Here is an 18,411-nt window from a genome sequence, read left to right on the forward strand (position 1 = left end):
TGTAAGATATCCTTAGAAGTTATTTTTAAAAAGGTTTTATAAGGAGGAACAGTACATTTTCAGCAAGTATATTTCACTCACTAAGATAAAGCTTACAAACCAGCATACAGCAATAAAAAGCACACTATTTTTATTTATTTAAAATATTTCTCAATTATCCTTCATCAAAAGATTCAAGGACACTGTACAAAAGTGTAACTAAAACTAATCAACACAACATGTAAACACAATTTAAACTCCAACTAATAAACTTAACAGATCACAAAAATACACAAAGCGAAATTAAAAACCAGAAAAAAGAGAAGGCAACAGTTGAAAAATCACATAACATCTAAATTGCTGGGCAAAAGCTTATAATGTTGGGGACTTTCCAAAGTTGGGGCACCATTGCAGAAAAGGCTCCTCTTTTGTGGAAATATAACATGCCTCTATGAAAGGGGATACTTGGAGCAGGGCTGTTACAGAAGATCTTAAGTCACATAAAGGCTAGTATGGGAAAAGGTGCTATTTCAAGTATTTGGGTCCCAAGCCATTTAGGGCTATTTAAAGTTAAGCACTAGTACTTCACATTGAGCTCAGAAGTGAACACACAGCCAATGTGGATCTTTCAAGATGGGTGTAATATGAACAACTCTGTACTCATCAAAATGTTGGCAGCTGAGTTCTGCACTAAATGAAGTTTCTGGACAGCCTTTAAGGGCAACCCCATATATAACATATTATAGTAATCAACTGAGGGGGTGGGGTGTACCAGAATATGGATCACCATGGCTAGGTTATCCCTGCTTGCTAACAATGCTAGTATTTCTTCACCAGTATTTCCAAAGCCAAGGCAGACATTAAAATAAATTACATTCAAAAGAATTGCTGTGTGCTCAAACTGTATTTTCCAGGCTAAACAATATATTTTAAATATTCTGATAGAATACAGATGAGTAGAAGCATGTAACATGCAGGCTCACTAGTGTTAAAAGCAGCCATGAATCATGACCACAGCAAACACAGTCCATAGGGGCATTCAACTCAGTTTAGTGGTCAGTTTCTTGCCGGCACAGGGTGGCAAAATCATTAGGATGATCTGATCCTTTATTGTAAAGAAAGGGCTATTTGTATGAATTCAGATTCACTGTGCCTCTGTCCTTAGCCTTTGTAGTAATATCACTGCACAGGCCAAGAGGGACACTTATACTAAAGAACAAAGAATGCTCCCCTCTGCACTTGTATGCCAGTTATCAAAAGCAGGAAAAGTCATTGAGAAATAGGGGGGGAAATAAATTTTCTTCATACCTTTCTTGAATGATCCATTGTAATAAAAGAAGGTATCATTGACTTCCTCAATGTGTATTTGTCGTGCCATAACCGATCTGTTTTCACTGTCGGATCTGAAGCTACAAAGAACTACAAAATTTAAAGAGACATTTTAAAAAGAAGCATAAATGTTATGTTTACATTTTAAGGCTGAGAATCATAGATGTATCACTTAGAGAGGCAAACCCTTTTAAATAGCTATCAGGAATCATATCAGCTCAAATGTGCACATGTCATTCACTTGGGCATTATAAAACATTGTTAGCTGTTTGTCCTAATACATACAATAAAGCCTGAACCATAGTATAGACAATAATCAGTCTTTTTAATCCTACCAAGAAAATTCACCTGCGCCAACTCCAGCTATAAGTTACTAATGCACATTACATCTTGTGCTTAAAACCTGTATGTTCACTGTACCCCAGTGTTTCATGATCGGTTTACCTGATGTTGTTTTTTTAAAAAAATGTACACACACCTGAGGACAGTAGCATTTTGATACTGAAATAGATAGATCTCAAGCATGTAAATGAAATGGAAAAGTGTCCCAGAGTTGTTTGTTTAAGGTGGCACATGCTAAGACAAATACAGCCAATACAATGGAATCTGAACCAAAATACATTAGTCACATAAGAATGACATAGCAATGACTTTACCATACCAAACAGCAGCATTTAAACATTTGGTGGAGGTTGAAATGCAGTTTGTGATATAGCGTCATTCTACATGAGGTGGGTTTTTTTTTTAATAATAGCCTCAAGGAAATCCTACATTCAAATAAGTACATTTCCCAGTTCAACTGTTATGTTCTATGTGCAAGCAAGGCACACATATGACTGAGAGTAGGACCTCATCTCCATGCCATACACAGAGGCACTGAGGAAGAGAGGCAGGAGAGGTGTCATCTGAAAATGCCCTAGAAACCAGATGTAAAATTCTAAAAATATGGCAGCTACACCAAAATACAATATTTATATATTAATATAAAAAATGTTACTCATGAAAGTAGATACACCATACATTTTAAAAAATCAGCTTCTAAAATTTATTACTACAATCTCCCTTGGTAACTGGCATAGAGCCATAATTGGAGTATTAATGAGAAAAATATAATTTCAAAATCCATCAGACAATTCAATCATCTTAAAAAGTTATAAAAGCCCTCATTTTATAACCAGGGCAAAGTAACATGCAATTAATGTATTTGGACAACATCTAGTAAAAAATACAAAGAGAGAGAAGAGCATTTTATAATTAATCCTGTGAAAAAGAGATCTTGGGAAGGGTGACGGAAACCAAGGTCAGAACATAATTGCAATATAATTATTTTATTGATTCACTTTACCTATTCAAGGTTCTTTGAGTTTGTTATGATATCGTGTATAGAAAGAACTGCAGGAGAAATGGGAAATCATGGCACAATCTAACTGATGAACAAATGCCAAGGCCTTCCAACCAACAGATAAAAAGGGTGATTTTCTTAGGAAGAAATTAAGAGCTTGTTTACAAAGGCAATCAGTCTCCCAAAGGGTAACTGCTAGAATATGGGGGGGGATCCACATATTCATTTGGCCCAATGTAATTAACCCCTCTTTTTCCCCCAAAGGCACTACATGGCAAGATTATTGTAGGGGTCACGTTCACTGGAATATAGTCACCACAGTAGAGTTTCTTGGGGCTTTCACCCTATGGGATATATACATCTCATGGAAGTTTATTTTACTGATAAAAGATTCAAAAAAAATTATAATTAAAAAAACTAATCTCACTGATGCAGAAAGTAGTATAGGGTAAAATGGTAATCTAAACCCAGTTTGGCTCAGACTTTAGAAACTAAAGTCACATCTCAAATCTATCTCTGGCTCTTCTTTTCCAGATTCAAGTGGGACTACACTTCAATCCAAAGCATTTACACCTTAAGTAATGGCTTATTACACTGCACTACTACTCAGCTGGTACATTCAATCCTGACTACTTATTTGCTACTTCAACAAAGTAGCAGGCCATTCAGAAATGTTGGAAGAGTTAAAAAATAAAACAGGAGTTTTACCTATGGAGTGCTATCTGGCATACTGGGCTGTTGTGTTTGTGAAACAGCAAACTGGACACACCAAATTAGTCCCATGGTTCTTTGGATCCTGGTCATAGTGTCTAAATTAAAGGGCCTGCATGAATTCTTCACATGCAAATTTATTTTGTGTAAATGACAACCTTTTCCTCCTAGTCATACCTCCTCTTAACTGTATATTTTCAACTGTGTAGGTTCAAATCTGCAAGTGTTCATGTTAAAAAGTATTTCAGTAGTTTCATACAAAATAGGAAACAGAAAGTGGACCTTACATTAGTAAACAGTTAATGTAAACAGTTTGTGTAACTTACTTCATGGTATGTGTCCTCCAATTCCCCATCATAAATCCAACGATAAAGAAAATTCAAGACAGGATGCGATACAAGGCCAAGAATGTGCTGCACCAGGGATCTCATGTAAGGGTCACCTGTTTTACTGTAGGCATGAACAGCTGATGCAAGTTCACCACCTTTTCTTCCTGAAGAAATGTAGGACACACAAAGAAGAGCTTCAACATATATGCTCACCTACCTAGAAAATGAATGCTACATCTGCAGTTGTGCCATATAACAACTTTCATTCCAAAGCAGTTATTTGGCATTTGAAGAACATTCTTCAAAGGCAGAAATAATTTCAAAGTTGTGCCCAATATTCCTTCTGCAACAGTTCACTGAAATGGGCAGAGCACCAAAATTACTAAGAGATTGCCAAAGCTACAAATAAAAATACATACAGATACAAGAAGCAGAGCGGTGATATCTACTTCATTAGAGCATGCTTTAGTGTGGGAAGTGATTCATAATTATTTAATCCACACTGGAAGACAGGGAATGGAAGTGCAGCTCTTTGGTTCCTCTAAAGAGCTTCTAGATTGGAGAATGTGGGTCTGATAGCATGACGAAGTAGATGTCTTTTTCCACTGGTCAGGGAACTTCCCAGAATGCTACAGTGCAGGGGTAGGAAACACATGGCCCTCCAGAGATTCCCATTACCCCTGACCATTGGTTATGATGCCTGGGGCTGATGGGAGTTGAGTTCAACAACAACTGGAGGGCCATGGGTTCCCCACATCTATTATAGAATAGAAATGTCTCCTCTACTCCCTTACACTGATGGGAAAATAAGGGGTCAAAGCAGTAACAAAAGTGCATCTCCAGATTTATCATTCTGGCAGAAAAGGGGGGGGAAACAAGTACACTAGAATCTTCCCCATGGTAAATAGCTCACTATGTTGTAATTACATCACCTGAATCTTTGGGAAGGGCAGACGACAGGTAAAAACACATATAACCAACCCCATTCACAAAGAATACCAAAAAGACACTTTTTAAATCATGTGTGTTTGATATATTAAAAGCCAGAATAACTTCAGGATTCCTGTATTGAATCATTCCTAGGGCCAGCACACATGTAACACTCCTGAGTCTTTACCCATGGTTAATAGCAGACCACAGGAACACAAGCTACCTCCAGCCAGCAGTAGTTCTTTGCTACAGGAAAGGGATTATGGCATTGTACCTTCTGGCTAGAAGGCAAGCACTCTACTTCCCAGGATGGCAGGGAAAGATGAGGTGAAGACACTTCCTCACTTTCTATCCTTACCTGTCTGCAAGTCAGTTGTGGGAAGAATCCCTTTCAGGGTTCCAAACAAATATGGCTGCTTTCCATGGAAGCCGTAATGTGTAGCTAGGCTCTTACAGTTAAGACTAGAGGGAGAACGGCAGGAAACATATAATCCCACAGCCCATCTCTTAGCCACGATTAAGAGATTAGGACCACTCTATGTGCACTCATCCAGTGTTTGCCTTTTCAGCTTTTAAAAAGGTAAAGGTGTCCCTGCACTTATAGTGCGAGTCGTTTCCGACTCTTAGGGTGACATCTTGCAACGTTTTAATAGGCAGACCATACATATGGGGTAGGATTGCCAGTTCCTTCCCCGGCCTTTCTTTACCCCCCAGCATATGCCGGATACTCATTTTACCGACCACGGATGGATGGAAGGCTGAGTGGACCTCGACCCCTTTTACCGGAGATTCGACTTCCTCCTTCCGTTGGAATCGAACTCCGGCTGTGAGCAGAGCTTTCGGCTGCGTTACCACCACTTACCACTCTGCGCCACGGAGGATTTACTAAATGTAAAAATACTCATCTATCAGTCACTGAGATGAATAGTCTTAAATCAACAATATAATAAACTCACATTTAAATGCAAAACATATGAGACATAGAACTCCACTGGCATTGCTATCATAAAAATAACTACAGCTAATTGTAGCAATAAAATATGATGCATGTATGCAATGCTTTCATAAATGGCATATTTGAATTGTAAATTAATTCTCTCCCCCCCCCACTGGTATGACATCCTGCATGAAAATGTTCTTAAATTATCCATTTCTACATCTCCCTCCAATTATTAGTAGAGTCTGACAAATCATTTTTATAACAGGAAGAACTTCCTGTCATCTTAAGCATTCATTTTCACTCCATATGTAACTGAAAATATTCTACTGACAAACCTTGACAGTGATCAACAAGTGCTGCAAGTGTCTTCAATCTTATCTTCGGATCATACGTCCAGACCAAGAGACGCCGAAGTGTTAAACTACTTTCAATCCCCAAATTTACACCTTGATCATCTTCTACCTGCAACTAAGAAGACCAAAAAGTAACAAAGGTTTGCTCAAGAACAGAAGTCCTTCATGTTTTCCTCTACTATTTGGTTTTTAATCTTAAATATACATGCACCTAAAATGTTTTTGCATTTTAAAAAAATATTACCATTGTCATATAAAGAAAGGGAACAGCAACTGAAAGTGATATTTTAAAAAGAAAAAAAGCAGATGAAATGATGCATGACAAGACAGAGGGAGAATTCTGAAGGAAGCCATCTCTTTTGGAAGAATTCACTGTAAAATGTTTATTTATAAATATATTTGTATACCTCCATTTCATATTTAAAAAATCAAAGCAGTTTACAACAAATAAAAAACCATACAGTAAAAACCATTAAAAATAGTTGACAAAGGTCAACTACTGTAAAAAGACACCTTCTCAATTGCCTGCATAAGCCTAGTGAACAGAAAGGTTTTCAGCAGGCATTTAAAGATTTCGGCAGTGAGCCGGGCAGCCTGGTACCAACTACACCTCATACGAAGGCTGCAACCCTACCTTCCTGTTCATCAGCTCCCACTGGTGGTACACGCCCTGATCACCTCTCGTTTGGACTACTGTAATGCGCTCTACGTGGGGTTACCCTTGAAAACGGTCCGGAAATTACAACTGATACAAAATGCGGCGGCTCGACTACTTACAAATAGTCGCCGCCGAGATCACATCACACCAGTGTTGTTCGACCTACACTGGCTTCCAGTTGTTTTCCGAGCCCAATTCAAGGTGTTGGTATTGACCTTTAAATCCCTATACGGTTTCGGCCCAGTTTATCTCACGGAGCGCCTTCAACGCCACCAATTATGCCGCCCGACAAGATCGGCCACACAGGGCCTTCTCTCAATCCCGCCAACAAAAACAGCCAGATTGGCGGGTACAAGAGAGAGGGCATTCTCAGTGGCGGCCCCCACTCTTTGGAACTCCCTCCCACAAGATCTCCGGCATGCCTCTTCCCTAAATGTATTTCGGAAAGCCTTAAAGACCTGGCTTTTTCAGCAGGCCTTCGGGGTATCCGGGGAGGGTTAATTGATATAATTGTAATGCCTCCTACCCAGTTTTAATATTGTTGTTGTAGATCTATTGTTTTTATTGTATTACTGTAATTTTATTAATTGTATTTTAATAATTTTGTAAGTCGCCTAGAGTGGCCATTGGCCAGATAGGCGACGAAGAAATTAAATTTATTATTATTATTATTATTATTAAAGGTTAAATCAGAAGGCATCTGCTGAATCTCTGTTGGCAGAGCATTCCAGAGAACTGGGCTGATGACAGTGAAGGCTCAATTTCATGTCAATGTTAAATGAGTCTCACCAACTCAGGGGACAACCAACAATGCCACTCCTGCATATAATCTCAGTAATCAAGCTGGGATATAAGAATTCAGGTGGTCACTAAGATACCCTGGACCTAAGTTGTTCAGGGCTTTGTAAATTAATACAAGGACCTTGAACCTGGGTCTGTAACGGATGGACAGCCAGTACAGAAGTTTTCACAATGGGGTCATATGTTGTCAGCCATGTGCCCCCGTCAGCAGTCTGGCTGCTGAGTTTTGCACCAGCTGGTTTCCAAACCAGAGCCAAGGGCAGCCCCACATAGAGCGCATTGCAGTAATCCAGCCTCAAGGTTACTAACGCATGTACTACACTGGTCAGGCTATCCCTGTCCAAGAACAACCTTAGCTGACGAACCAGGCAGAGCTGGTAAAAGGCACTCCTAGCCACAGAGGATACTTGTGCCTCTAGTGATGGATCCAGGGGTATCTCTAAGCTACGGACCTGCTCCTCCAGAGAAATCCCATCCAGAACAGGAAACTTGCCTATCCCCAGACATAGGAACCACCTGCCTAAATAGCCTCTGTTTTCCCAGGATTCAAGCACAGTTTACTGGCCCTCATCCAGTCCACTATAGCATTCAGAGATCAACCCAGAACATTCACAGCCTCACCTGATTCAGATGTTATGGAGAAACAGAGCTGCATGTTATCAACATATTGATGACACCTAACTCCAAAACTCCTAATGACTGCTCCCAACAGCTTCACATAGATGTTAAATAGCACTAGCGAGAGAACAGTACCCTGTGGAACTCCATAGTACAAGTGCCAGAGGGCTCATCCAGTGCTACTCTCTGGACATGGCCCTGACGGTAAGAGCAGAACCATCGTAATACAGTGCCTCCTATACCCATCCCACTGAGCTGGTCCAGGAGGATACTATGGTTAATGGTATCAAATGCTGCTGAGACAGTGAGCAGAAGCCAGAGGATCGCACTCCTCCTGTCTCTCTCATGATAAAGATCATCCATCCAAGGCAGATTCTGTTCCAAAATCAGATCTGAATCCAGATTGTAATGGATCTAGATAATTAGTCTCATCCAGGAATACCTATAGTTGCTCTACAATCACCTTCTCCACCACCTTTTCCAAGAAAGGGGTGTTGGCGACTTGTCTATAGTTGTTTAAGTGTTGCTGTAAAAGCAGTATGATTTTTTAACAGAATTCTGCATACTTTTAGATAAATACAAGGAAAATATCATACAGTAGACGTTCAAGTAAATCCAGGAAAGTTTTACAATCCCATTTGTTCACGCATAACAACATAAGCGATGCATGTCCCATCTATAGCCTGAAGGAAACCAAAAGAAGAACCAAAGTTACAAAACCTTATTTTCATGGAAGAAATTTTTATTCATCACAAATGAGTAGATATTTTTCAGCCCGGTGGCAGATGCACACAGCTTATAAAATTGTATTTTGCAGCTAACTGGTTGGACATAAGCAAAAAACAAAAGTGTTTATTTACCTGTGAGTGTAAAACAGACAATAGCCTGTAGTATTCTTTGAGTTCCTGGTTTAAGGCAGCACAAAAACTCTGTAAGACAAGAACAAAAGGAGTCTGTATAGTTCATACACACCAGTCACATTCTCAAGAGCTCTGAAGGCTTGCAAAGAACCCGACAACTGACTTTGTGTCTTTGAACAAGCTTACAGAAAGTTAACTTTTGAAACTCAGTGAACATACAAAAGCACTCTGATCTGGCATGAAAGGTTCAGTTCAGAGGGTGTGGGGGGGGCATGAAGAGCCACTAGGCACACGATTATAACTAGTAAATAAACACACTTCAAGTTATTAAGATAAAATTTGCCACTAAAATATACTGGTGGTCATTCATTACAAATATATTCACTCAACAGAAAAAGTAAGATTACACAATCAAACTAAATGAGAAATCAGTACAAAGACAATCAAATAAATTTTATTTATTTATTTATTTGATTTATATCCCACCCTCCCAGCAGCCCAGTGTAAATATATAAAGAAAACCCATCACAAAAAGGATAATTATAGTTAAGAAGTCAATAGGACTTTTCACCTTTTTAAAAGAAACTAACTTGAATCTGACTACGACATACTCAGAACAGACTCACTGATATAAATTGAACTTCTCTGATTATGGCTTAGTCAGATACAACCCAAATTATTTGAGTTTTCACACTCTAAGACTAAGAATTGCCATCACTAACATCTCCCACAGTTAAGCAATTTTACTAGGCTTTCCAGTAGGTTGCAATTTGGAGTAGGGAGAATGCCCTCACCTCTTTCATAATATGCAATCATATCATTGCTCAAATTTTCAGTGTTCCTACAAGCCATATGACATCATTAAAAATAATCTTTCCTACCACTTCAGGACTTTATTAGAGCCATATTTAGGAATATTTGTACTGCATATGTTCAATTGCTTTTTATTCAACACATTGTAATAATTAAGGAAATTGAGCGCATCCTTATCTAGAACCTTGAGATAAATGAATTGGTTACAATAAGGGCACGATCCATAACACTGTGTGGATAATATGCTCCTCTAGCAACAGTTCAGTCTGTTTGGGCCCAGGAAATCCCAGGCACACCTGGCATTACAAGGCCAGCAGCTAGTATAATAATCACTGACACTGTTATGACTGGTCTGAACTGCTTCCTTCTATGGTGAATCTTTTATGTGAGAAAAAGAACACACCACTAGCTCTTCCTTCTCCATAGAAAACTATGAGCAGAGCAACCTAAATCTGTACACTGCACAGGTAAGTCTTGCTACAATCACAGTGAAAGTTCTTCAGGAAGCAATACAGTGGAGAAAAATCTTAATATTAGCTTTAAGAGAAAGCAAGACTTTTTGAAGACTTAAAAAAAACCTCACAAGCTTCATAGGTGAATTCCATATATTTATGATTTCTTCTGCAAAAACTGGCATGCTTGAACTTCAACAGCTGTATTTACATTCTTCAAAATTTCACCTGAGGCTTAAAGTTAAAAAAAAGCACACCCCACTGCTTGACAGTTGCTTTAAAATATCATAATGGCCAAATAACCAGAAAGCACAACAACTTAAATATTCTGGTTTAAATCCAGTGCCAAACCACAATTTTTGGAAGACTGGCTGGGTGTAGGGAAGACGTTCATGCATTGTTAAAAAGCAGTGGAAAAGTTCAGCAATTGTTCTCCTTGACATTTCTCTTTTCCTCCTTTCTGCCATACTGTAGCAAGATCCAGCAGCGAGCCCCACTTCACATGTTCCCATAGAAGCAAAGGAAAACTGCAGTAGGAGTCACCCACATTTCTCCTTCTCATGCTAATCAGTAATGTATGAACCAGCCTCGCTATCCGGCATTAAGAATGGTCCAGAGAACAACACTTGAGGAAGTCAGATTAAAGGTGAACATTTAACAGGGTAACAGAAAATAATGTCAAAAGCTAGGATGCAATCCACACAGTTTAGCGGAAAAGATCAGTATGAAATCAGTGTGGCATGAGTACACATGTAATAAATAATAATACACATAGCAGTTCGCTAAAACTCATTCTTTTAGGGGTGACAATATACAGAAGTGGCATATGGATAATATTTGTTCCATTTATTAAGAGCTGAAATGCATCAGATAGGATGCAATACCAATGCTTAGCTGGTGGCCCAGCTTTGCTCCTATCTGGACAAGGATAAGCAGATCTGACATACCAATAACAACCCATCAAGCAGAAAATATTACCTGACCCACTAATCCAAATGCACGATCCATGCTCCTCTGGTCAGTATATTTTCGTATTTTATTATGCAACCACCCTAACTCAGCAAGCCGGCTTGTTGTATCTCTCAGAGACTTGGAAATGCTCACCTAAAGTATTAAGACACAAATGCTGAATAAATAGTTGTAAGACATGCATTAAAAAAGTGTAGAATGAAACAAGCTGTAATAAATCCAGCTTTCTCTTAGGATTTGACAAGGTATTGATCATGTCCAGTATAGTTTATTTTCTACAGAAATGACATTCTCTAACGCAGTTATTTCTAACCGATAGACAAAAGGGGGGCAGGGGGGACACTCAGAAGTGAGGCATTCTTCTTTCAGACATTTTCATATCCATTATAAAACTGGAATGGCAATACTCAAACAGATTGTCCACCTTACTCCTGCACTCCAGACCATAAGCGTGAGGGCAAGCACTGTCTTATTACTGATTTTTGTAAGCTGTTCTGGGAGCCTTTTTTTTTTGCTGAAGAGCAGAGTAAAAATGCTTTAGGCAAATAAATAATTTTGTATGATTGTATAATATCAGATGTAGCAGGTCCTTGAGATTTTACAGAGACCATCAATTCAGGGATGGGAACCTGTGACCTTCCAGATGTGGCTAAACTCCAACTCCCGTCAGCCCCAGCCTGTGTGGCCAATGGTCAGTGAGGGAGTTCAACAACACCTGGAGAGCTGTAGGTTCCTGTGCCTGCCTTCTGGGCTCCCTGGATCAGTATATTCTTGGATCTCCTCCTTCTTGTTATTCCCAGAAACACAACCATCTCCAAAAGGGTAATGCTTCAACCTTACCACCCTCAGACCACTTTTGTAGGTACACTCCTGTGATTTTAAATCATTCTATAGAAAACAGTCTTCAGTTAGCAGTCTATGTATATGGTTCTTTTACATTCTGTCCTTCAAAGGAGGAATGCCTCCCTCAAATACTCTAACTAAACCCTCCCTCTCAAGCTGCCTCCAGTTTCTGTCTATGCCAGTGGTTCTCAAACTTGTTTGGTTTGCGGCGCACTGTAAAACATAAAAAATTTCTGGCGCACTTCGTGTACAAAATTAAAAATATATTAATATATTTTAAACTATGAATAAAAATAACTTAAACTATAGAAAACTATTGCTTACCCTATACAAATGGGTTTCTTCTCATTTTTAAAATACACTTTCATAATATTTGAGGCACACCTAGCCACCTCTTAGGGCGCACCAGTGTGCCTGGGCACACCATTTGAGAATCACTGGTCTATGCACTGCTTCTGACTAGATGATGTATATGTATTCATTTCTTTAAAACATATCTTGCCCATCTAGGCTTTTAAAAGATGGTCTAGGACCAAGGTTGCCCAAAGAACTACCTATTCCCATATGAATCTACTCAGCAAATGAGATTTAACATAGGCCTTTCTCCAGGTGCTTTCGTCTGTGGAGCTTAGTTGGGTACTTAATGAAAATATCCTGTTCCGCAGTTGTGGCCCAAACATGGACCATCCCTCCCTGTCTATTAGACACTAAACAAAAGTCTGCTCATTTGGGCTTTTGTGAGGTAATAATTTAATTTGCTGTGGGTCTTTTTGTTGTTTGTTGCTGCTGATAATATTGCTTTTAATGCTGCTTTAATTATTTTTTTACTGCTCCTTTTACTATTTAACTGTATACAGTGCACTTGATTTTTACCTGTTGTTTTCATGATGTTATTAGTTTATTTTTACCCGCCTGATGCCACGAATGACAGAAAGGTAGCATATATTCTTTTTTAAGAAATAGGCAAAAAGAACATTTAAAAAGACTGTGTACATTGAAGAGTTTCATCTCCCTGTGTGCTGACTATCTATATAAAACAGGTATAAGAACTGCACTGTACCTTTCCATCTACTTTGTAACAGTTTTCTGAATTGGACATTTTGACGATTTTGCCATCTATTCCCTGGAAAACATATAAAATGTCTCTCACAAGATATGCCTCTGTTATTTCAACAGGCCCTGAAGAGGGAGAAAAAAATCCAAATGTGTTAAGTCACATGCAGGATATTGTTATGTTTGCCATTTTAACAGACTAAGTTTAACCATATTTAGTTATAAGTATGACCCACCGAGTTCCATTAAACATACTCCAGTCTTCAAGGTATATATGTATATAATTTCAGTCCTAAAGTTAGCTAGCAAACAGCAGCACAGGTACATATTTTCTATTATTTTAAAATCTAAAACCAAATCGACTAATATCCAAGTTGTTGAATATTTCTTGCTATTTGTAAGAAAACAGCCACCACGTTTATGTAAACATACCAATCTTATACTTTACAGCTTTGAGACATGTTAAAACACACACAATGAATAGCATACAACTATTCATGGTCTCCGTCTCTCTGGGTTGTTTTGGTGACCTGTTCAACAAGTGGCTTGTGCCACTTTCTGAGGAGCTTTACAAGAATATTTACAATAATATTTTCAAGGGCTTTGGAACATAGGAAGCTAACGTATAGTAAGTCAGACCATTGGTCCATCTAATTCATCTCTCCAGAGAGATGCTGGGGATTGAACCAGGGACCTTCTACATACAAAGCAGACTCTCTACCACTAAGCTACAGCCCTTCCCGGCAATCCACCAACATTTTTCAAACAGAATTCAGACTTGAGCTACATTTATGAGTTATTAGGAAACAGATATTCCTTAGCTGACTTTTTGGTTGTTGTTTTCTTCTTCTTAGAAGACTTGTTCAGTTGTAGTTTTTTTAAAAAAAATATGGCTTGGTTACAGAATGAAGTTTCCTGCAAGGAGGTTTGCTTCCCTCCTCTCCTCCCACCACTTGCATCCCCTGAAAAGCCTGTCCATAGCATCAGGGGAATACATTAAGCTGCTTATACCAAGTCAGACCATTGGTCCATTTGATCAGTACTGCCTACCCTGACTGGCAGTCGCTCTCCAGAGTTTCAGACAGGGGACATTCCCAGTATACCTGAAAATGGACCATTGGTCTCACCTGAAGGGTGATTTCCTCAGGTAGCATGCCATCATGTGGGTATTAGCGCCATCTAGCATCCAAAGGCAAGAATGTATTGAAGTCAAGACCTGGGGCATCAAGCCCCTCCCACTCCAGTTCATTTGTGACTAAGTGAGATATCTGAGAAGACACAAAAGGCCAATGGGCCTACCAGCAAGGAAAACAGAGACACTGTCCCAAATAATAATACAGAAGTACATTCACTTTTAATATGTCCAGAAAGGTCTTGACTTTACTATATAGCTCAAAACAGCATAACTCTGAACAGTGATAATTTGAAAGGTGGTACAAAATACCCAGACATCCTCCAACAGGGAGGGCCGTGATAGCATGCTACCTGAGGAAATCACCCTTCAGGTGAGACCAATGGTCCATTTTCCCCAGGTAGCATGCCATCACGTGGGATGTACCAAAGCAGCCCCCAAAAGGGAGGGACCACCCACTGATTACTTATCAGAAAGAACCTGTTGCAGGACACTCCTCCCAAAAGAGGCATCGGCAGAGACGTAACAGTCAATCTTATAACGTTTTATAAAGGAATCTGGAGTAGACGATACAGCCACCCTGCAAATCTCTGCAAGAGGTGCGTTGGTTGTGAAGGCAGCCATAGTGGCTGCTGACCTAGTCGAGTGCGCTGTTATCTTGGCACTGGAAGCTTAAGCGACTCATAGGCCAACACAATGCAGGCACACAACCAACAAGACAAGGTTGAGTTAGCAACTTTTTTACCCAGAGTACGTGGGTGAAAAGATACAAATAATGCATCCGTTAGTCTTATGTCCTGGGTTTGAGACAGGTAGGTCTTGAGGGCCCTCTGGACATCTAGCGAATGCCAGGCCTTCTCCAGTGGATGGACAGGATTTGGACAGAACAAGGGAAGGACAATGTCCTGGTTGCAGTGGAAAGCTGAATAGACTTTGGGGTGAAAGGACGGGTCTAGACGCAATACCACTGAGTCCTTATGGAAGATGCAGAGGTGTCAGGCCGAGGACCGTGCCCGCAACTCTGAAACTCTTCTCGCCGAGGTGACCGCCACAAGAACAGGACCTTGAAGGGCAACAGTTGTAAAGGGAGGGCACTGCAGGGCTTGTAGGACCATAGATAAACTCCATGAAGGAAAACAGTGACACACTGCCGGCGACAGTAGGGCAACTCCCTTCAAAGGATGATGATGATGATGATGATGATGATGATGATGATGATGATGATGATGATGATGATGATGATGATGATGATGATGATGATGATGATGATGATGATGATGATGATGATGATGATGATGATGATGATGATGATGATGATGATGATGATGATGATGATGATGATGATGATGATGATGATGATGATGATGATGATGATGATGATGATGATGATGATGATGATGATGATGATGATGATGATGATGATGATGATGATGATGATGATGATGATGATGATGATGATGATGATGATGATGATGATGATGATGATGATGATGATGATGATGATGATGATGATGATGATGATGATGATGATGATGATGATGAACTTTATTTCTACCCCGCCCTTTTTCCAATAGGACTCAGAGCGGCTTACAACTAAAAACAACACCATTAAAACATACCGAGTATATTATTAAAAAAGTATGAGAAAAATTAAAACCATAAAATATAGGTTAAAAACAGAGGACAATTTAAAATAATAAAATCATATAATGTAATCACCAAACCTATGACACTTAATCCTGGTCGTTCTCTATCCCAAATGCCCGTTGAAATAAAACAGTCTTTACTTGTCGCCGGAAAGACGGCAAGGAGGGAGCTGATCGCACCTCACTCAGAAGGGAGTTCCACAGCCTAGGGGCGGCCACCGAAAAGGCCCTATCTCGTGTCCACGTCATATGTGCTTGCGAAGGTGTGGGGAACACAAGAAGGGCCTCACCTGAAGATCGCAAATCCCGGACAGGTTCATGTAGGGAGATACGATCCTACATGATAAGCGGGTATGAGCCCATATGAACCCCAGAAGATGAAATGGAGAGAATAGAAGATATGGTGGAGGAGTGGCGAGGCAAGGTGTTTGCTTTGAGACCCATCTTCAGACCTCTGTGTAGAAACTGCAACACCTGTTGCACAGTACCTTGAGAGGGATGGAAATCCTGGGACTCACACCATTTGGAAAAAGTAAATCAAGTACTTTGGTAGATGTGAGACGTTGATAGCCTTCTAGATGCCAGGATTGTATCAACAATCTCCTGAGATAGTCCTGCACGTATCAACTGTCCCTGTTCAAATGCCAAGGTGTCAGACTGAGCCGTTCGGGATCCGGGTGCCATATCGGACCCTGTAACAAAAGATCTGGCCGGACTGGCAACCTCCAAGGATCTGTTACTGAAAGAGAGAGCAGGTTGGAGAACCACGGCCGGCGAGGCCAGTACGGGGCTATCAGGACCAGTCTGGCCCTTTCGCATCGCAGCTTTCTCAGTGTCCTGCCCATAATGGTATTGGGGGAAAGACATATAGCAGGCTGTCCGGCCACGGTGTTAACAGTGCATCTACAGATTCTGCGGTCATTTCTAGATACCTCGAGAAGTACCGGGTCAGCTGGCAATTGTGACTGGAAGAAAATAGGTCCACTGAGAGGATGCCGAACCACCATTGGAGAAGGCTGAACACTACCAAGTGAAGTTTCCTTTCTCCCGGAATCACCTGTTGTCTGCTGAGCCAGTCGGCTGTCACATTCCAAACACCACTGAGATGTTCTGCCCTCAGTGACTTCAGATGCATTTCGGCCCAGTTGAAGAACTGAGACACTTCCATCTGGAGGGAATGTGACCCGGTTCCCCCTTGCCTGTTCAAATGCGATTTCACACAGGTGTTGTCTGTCTGAATCAAGACATGGTCGAAAAGAAATACAGGCTGAAAATATTGAAGGGCGAGGTGGACAGCCTCAGTGGTTGGAACTGGCAATGTCCCACTGGAAAGGCAGTAAGGCCCACTGGAGGGGTCGAGTATGATGCCAAGCCCACGGTATAATGTGAATTGTGGAAACAAACATCCCCAGCCTTTGTCATAGGTATTACATCCGCTCGCGAGCGACGCAACAGGAACAGTGCCATATTTCTGATGGCTACAAAGCGGTCTAGTGACAGGAAGACCATGGCCTGTGTGGTGTCTAATATCGCTCCCAGATGCTGCAGTCGCTGAGTTGGCTGTAATTGCCTTCTGTGGATGTTGACTAGCCAACCATGGGTGCACAGAACCTCGAGGGTACTGTAAGTATGACAGTGGGCTTGGTCCCTGGATCCCGCCCAAATCAGCAAATCGTCCAAATGCACACCCTGGAGGTGGAGGTAAGCCACCAAGGTGAGCAACACTTTGATGAATACTCTCGGGGCCGATGAGAGTCCGAATGGCATTGCCCGGTATTGAAAGTGATGTGGGCCAAAGGCAAACCGCAGGAACCTTCTGTGAGCACAGCAGATCAGTACGTGGAGGTAAGCATCTTTTAGGTCTATGGAGGCCAGAAAAGTCCCCTTCCTGTAGAGCTTCTATAATGGAAGCTAGGGACTCCATTTTGAATCGTCGATACTTCACAAAACAGTTGACGAACTTGAGGTCTAACACCACCCTCCACGACAGATCTCGCTTGAGAACTGCAAACAGGAGAGAGTAAAGTCCTTCCAACCTCTCTGCTAACAGTACTGATTCTATTGCAGCTATGTCGAGGAGATGGGCTGTAGCTTCCTGCATGATCCAGCGCCTGTCTCGAGCTCTGGGAAGAGGAGAGGAAAGGAATCTGTCCGGAGGAGTTAGCCAAAACTCCAGTTCATAACCGTGAGAGAAGAGATCTCTGACCCAAGTGACTTGTGTCAAACGAAGCCAGTGGTTTGCATACAGAAGTAATCTGCTTCCGACAGGGATAGCGTCAGTATTGTTTGCACTGACAAGCACCCCTACCATATGAGGAAGTCAAGGCCCCTTGACGTCCCTGGTTCTGAACTCTGCCTTGAAAACACTGTTTGAGCCAGGATCCCCTGGAGGAATGGAATTCGGTAGATCGAGAAGCGTGGCCCCATCCCCCGGGCCACGCACCTCGAAAGGTGCTGTATGGAATGAAGCGTCTGACCAGCCTGCGACCATCCTTCGTGGATGTGGCCAATACTGGCTTTCAATTGTCTTTGGGGTCTACCAAGACCGCTTTGAGGGCTTCCTCTCCGAAAAGCAACGAGCCCGAGAAGGGTACCCTCGACAAGTTGACCCTCGCCATAGAATCTGCATCCCAGTGTCTGAGCCAAAGAGTAT

The 18,411-nt window shown here is 41.0% G+C and overlaps 1 protein-coding gene across 1 annotated transcript in view; it reads right to left on the reverse strand.

Annotated features, from left to right (window-relative positions):
- TUBGCP3 (tubulin gamma complex component 3) overlaps positions 1-18,411 on the reverse strand; it is a 99,182-nt gene that overhangs the window by 52,885 nt on the left and 27,886 nt on the right. Inside the window, exons 7-12 of the mRNA XM_061626651.1 lie at positions 12,988-13,106; positions 11,094-11,219; positions 8,851-8,919; positions 5,896-6,028; positions 3,688-3,854; positions 1,288-1,398 (exon numbers count right to left, since the gene is read on the reverse strand). Of these exons, the coding sequence (XP_061482635.1) occupies positions 1,288-1,398; positions 3,688-3,854; positions 5,896-6,028; positions 8,851-8,919; positions 11,094-11,219; positions 12,988-13,106 (725 nt within the window). The remainder of the gene's footprint in view (positions 1-1,287; positions 1,399-3,687; positions 3,855-5,895; positions 6,029-8,850; positions 8,920-11,093; positions 11,220-12,987; positions 13,107-18,411) is intronic.

This window comes from Rhineura floridana, chromosome 5 (genome assembly GCF_030035675.1).
Source record: "Rhineura floridana isolate rRhiFlo1 chromosome 5, rRhiFlo1.hap2, whole genome shotgun sequence".
Lineage (NCBI taxonomy): Eukaryota > Metazoa > Chordata > Lepidosauria > Squamata > Rhineuridae > Rhineura > Rhineura floridana.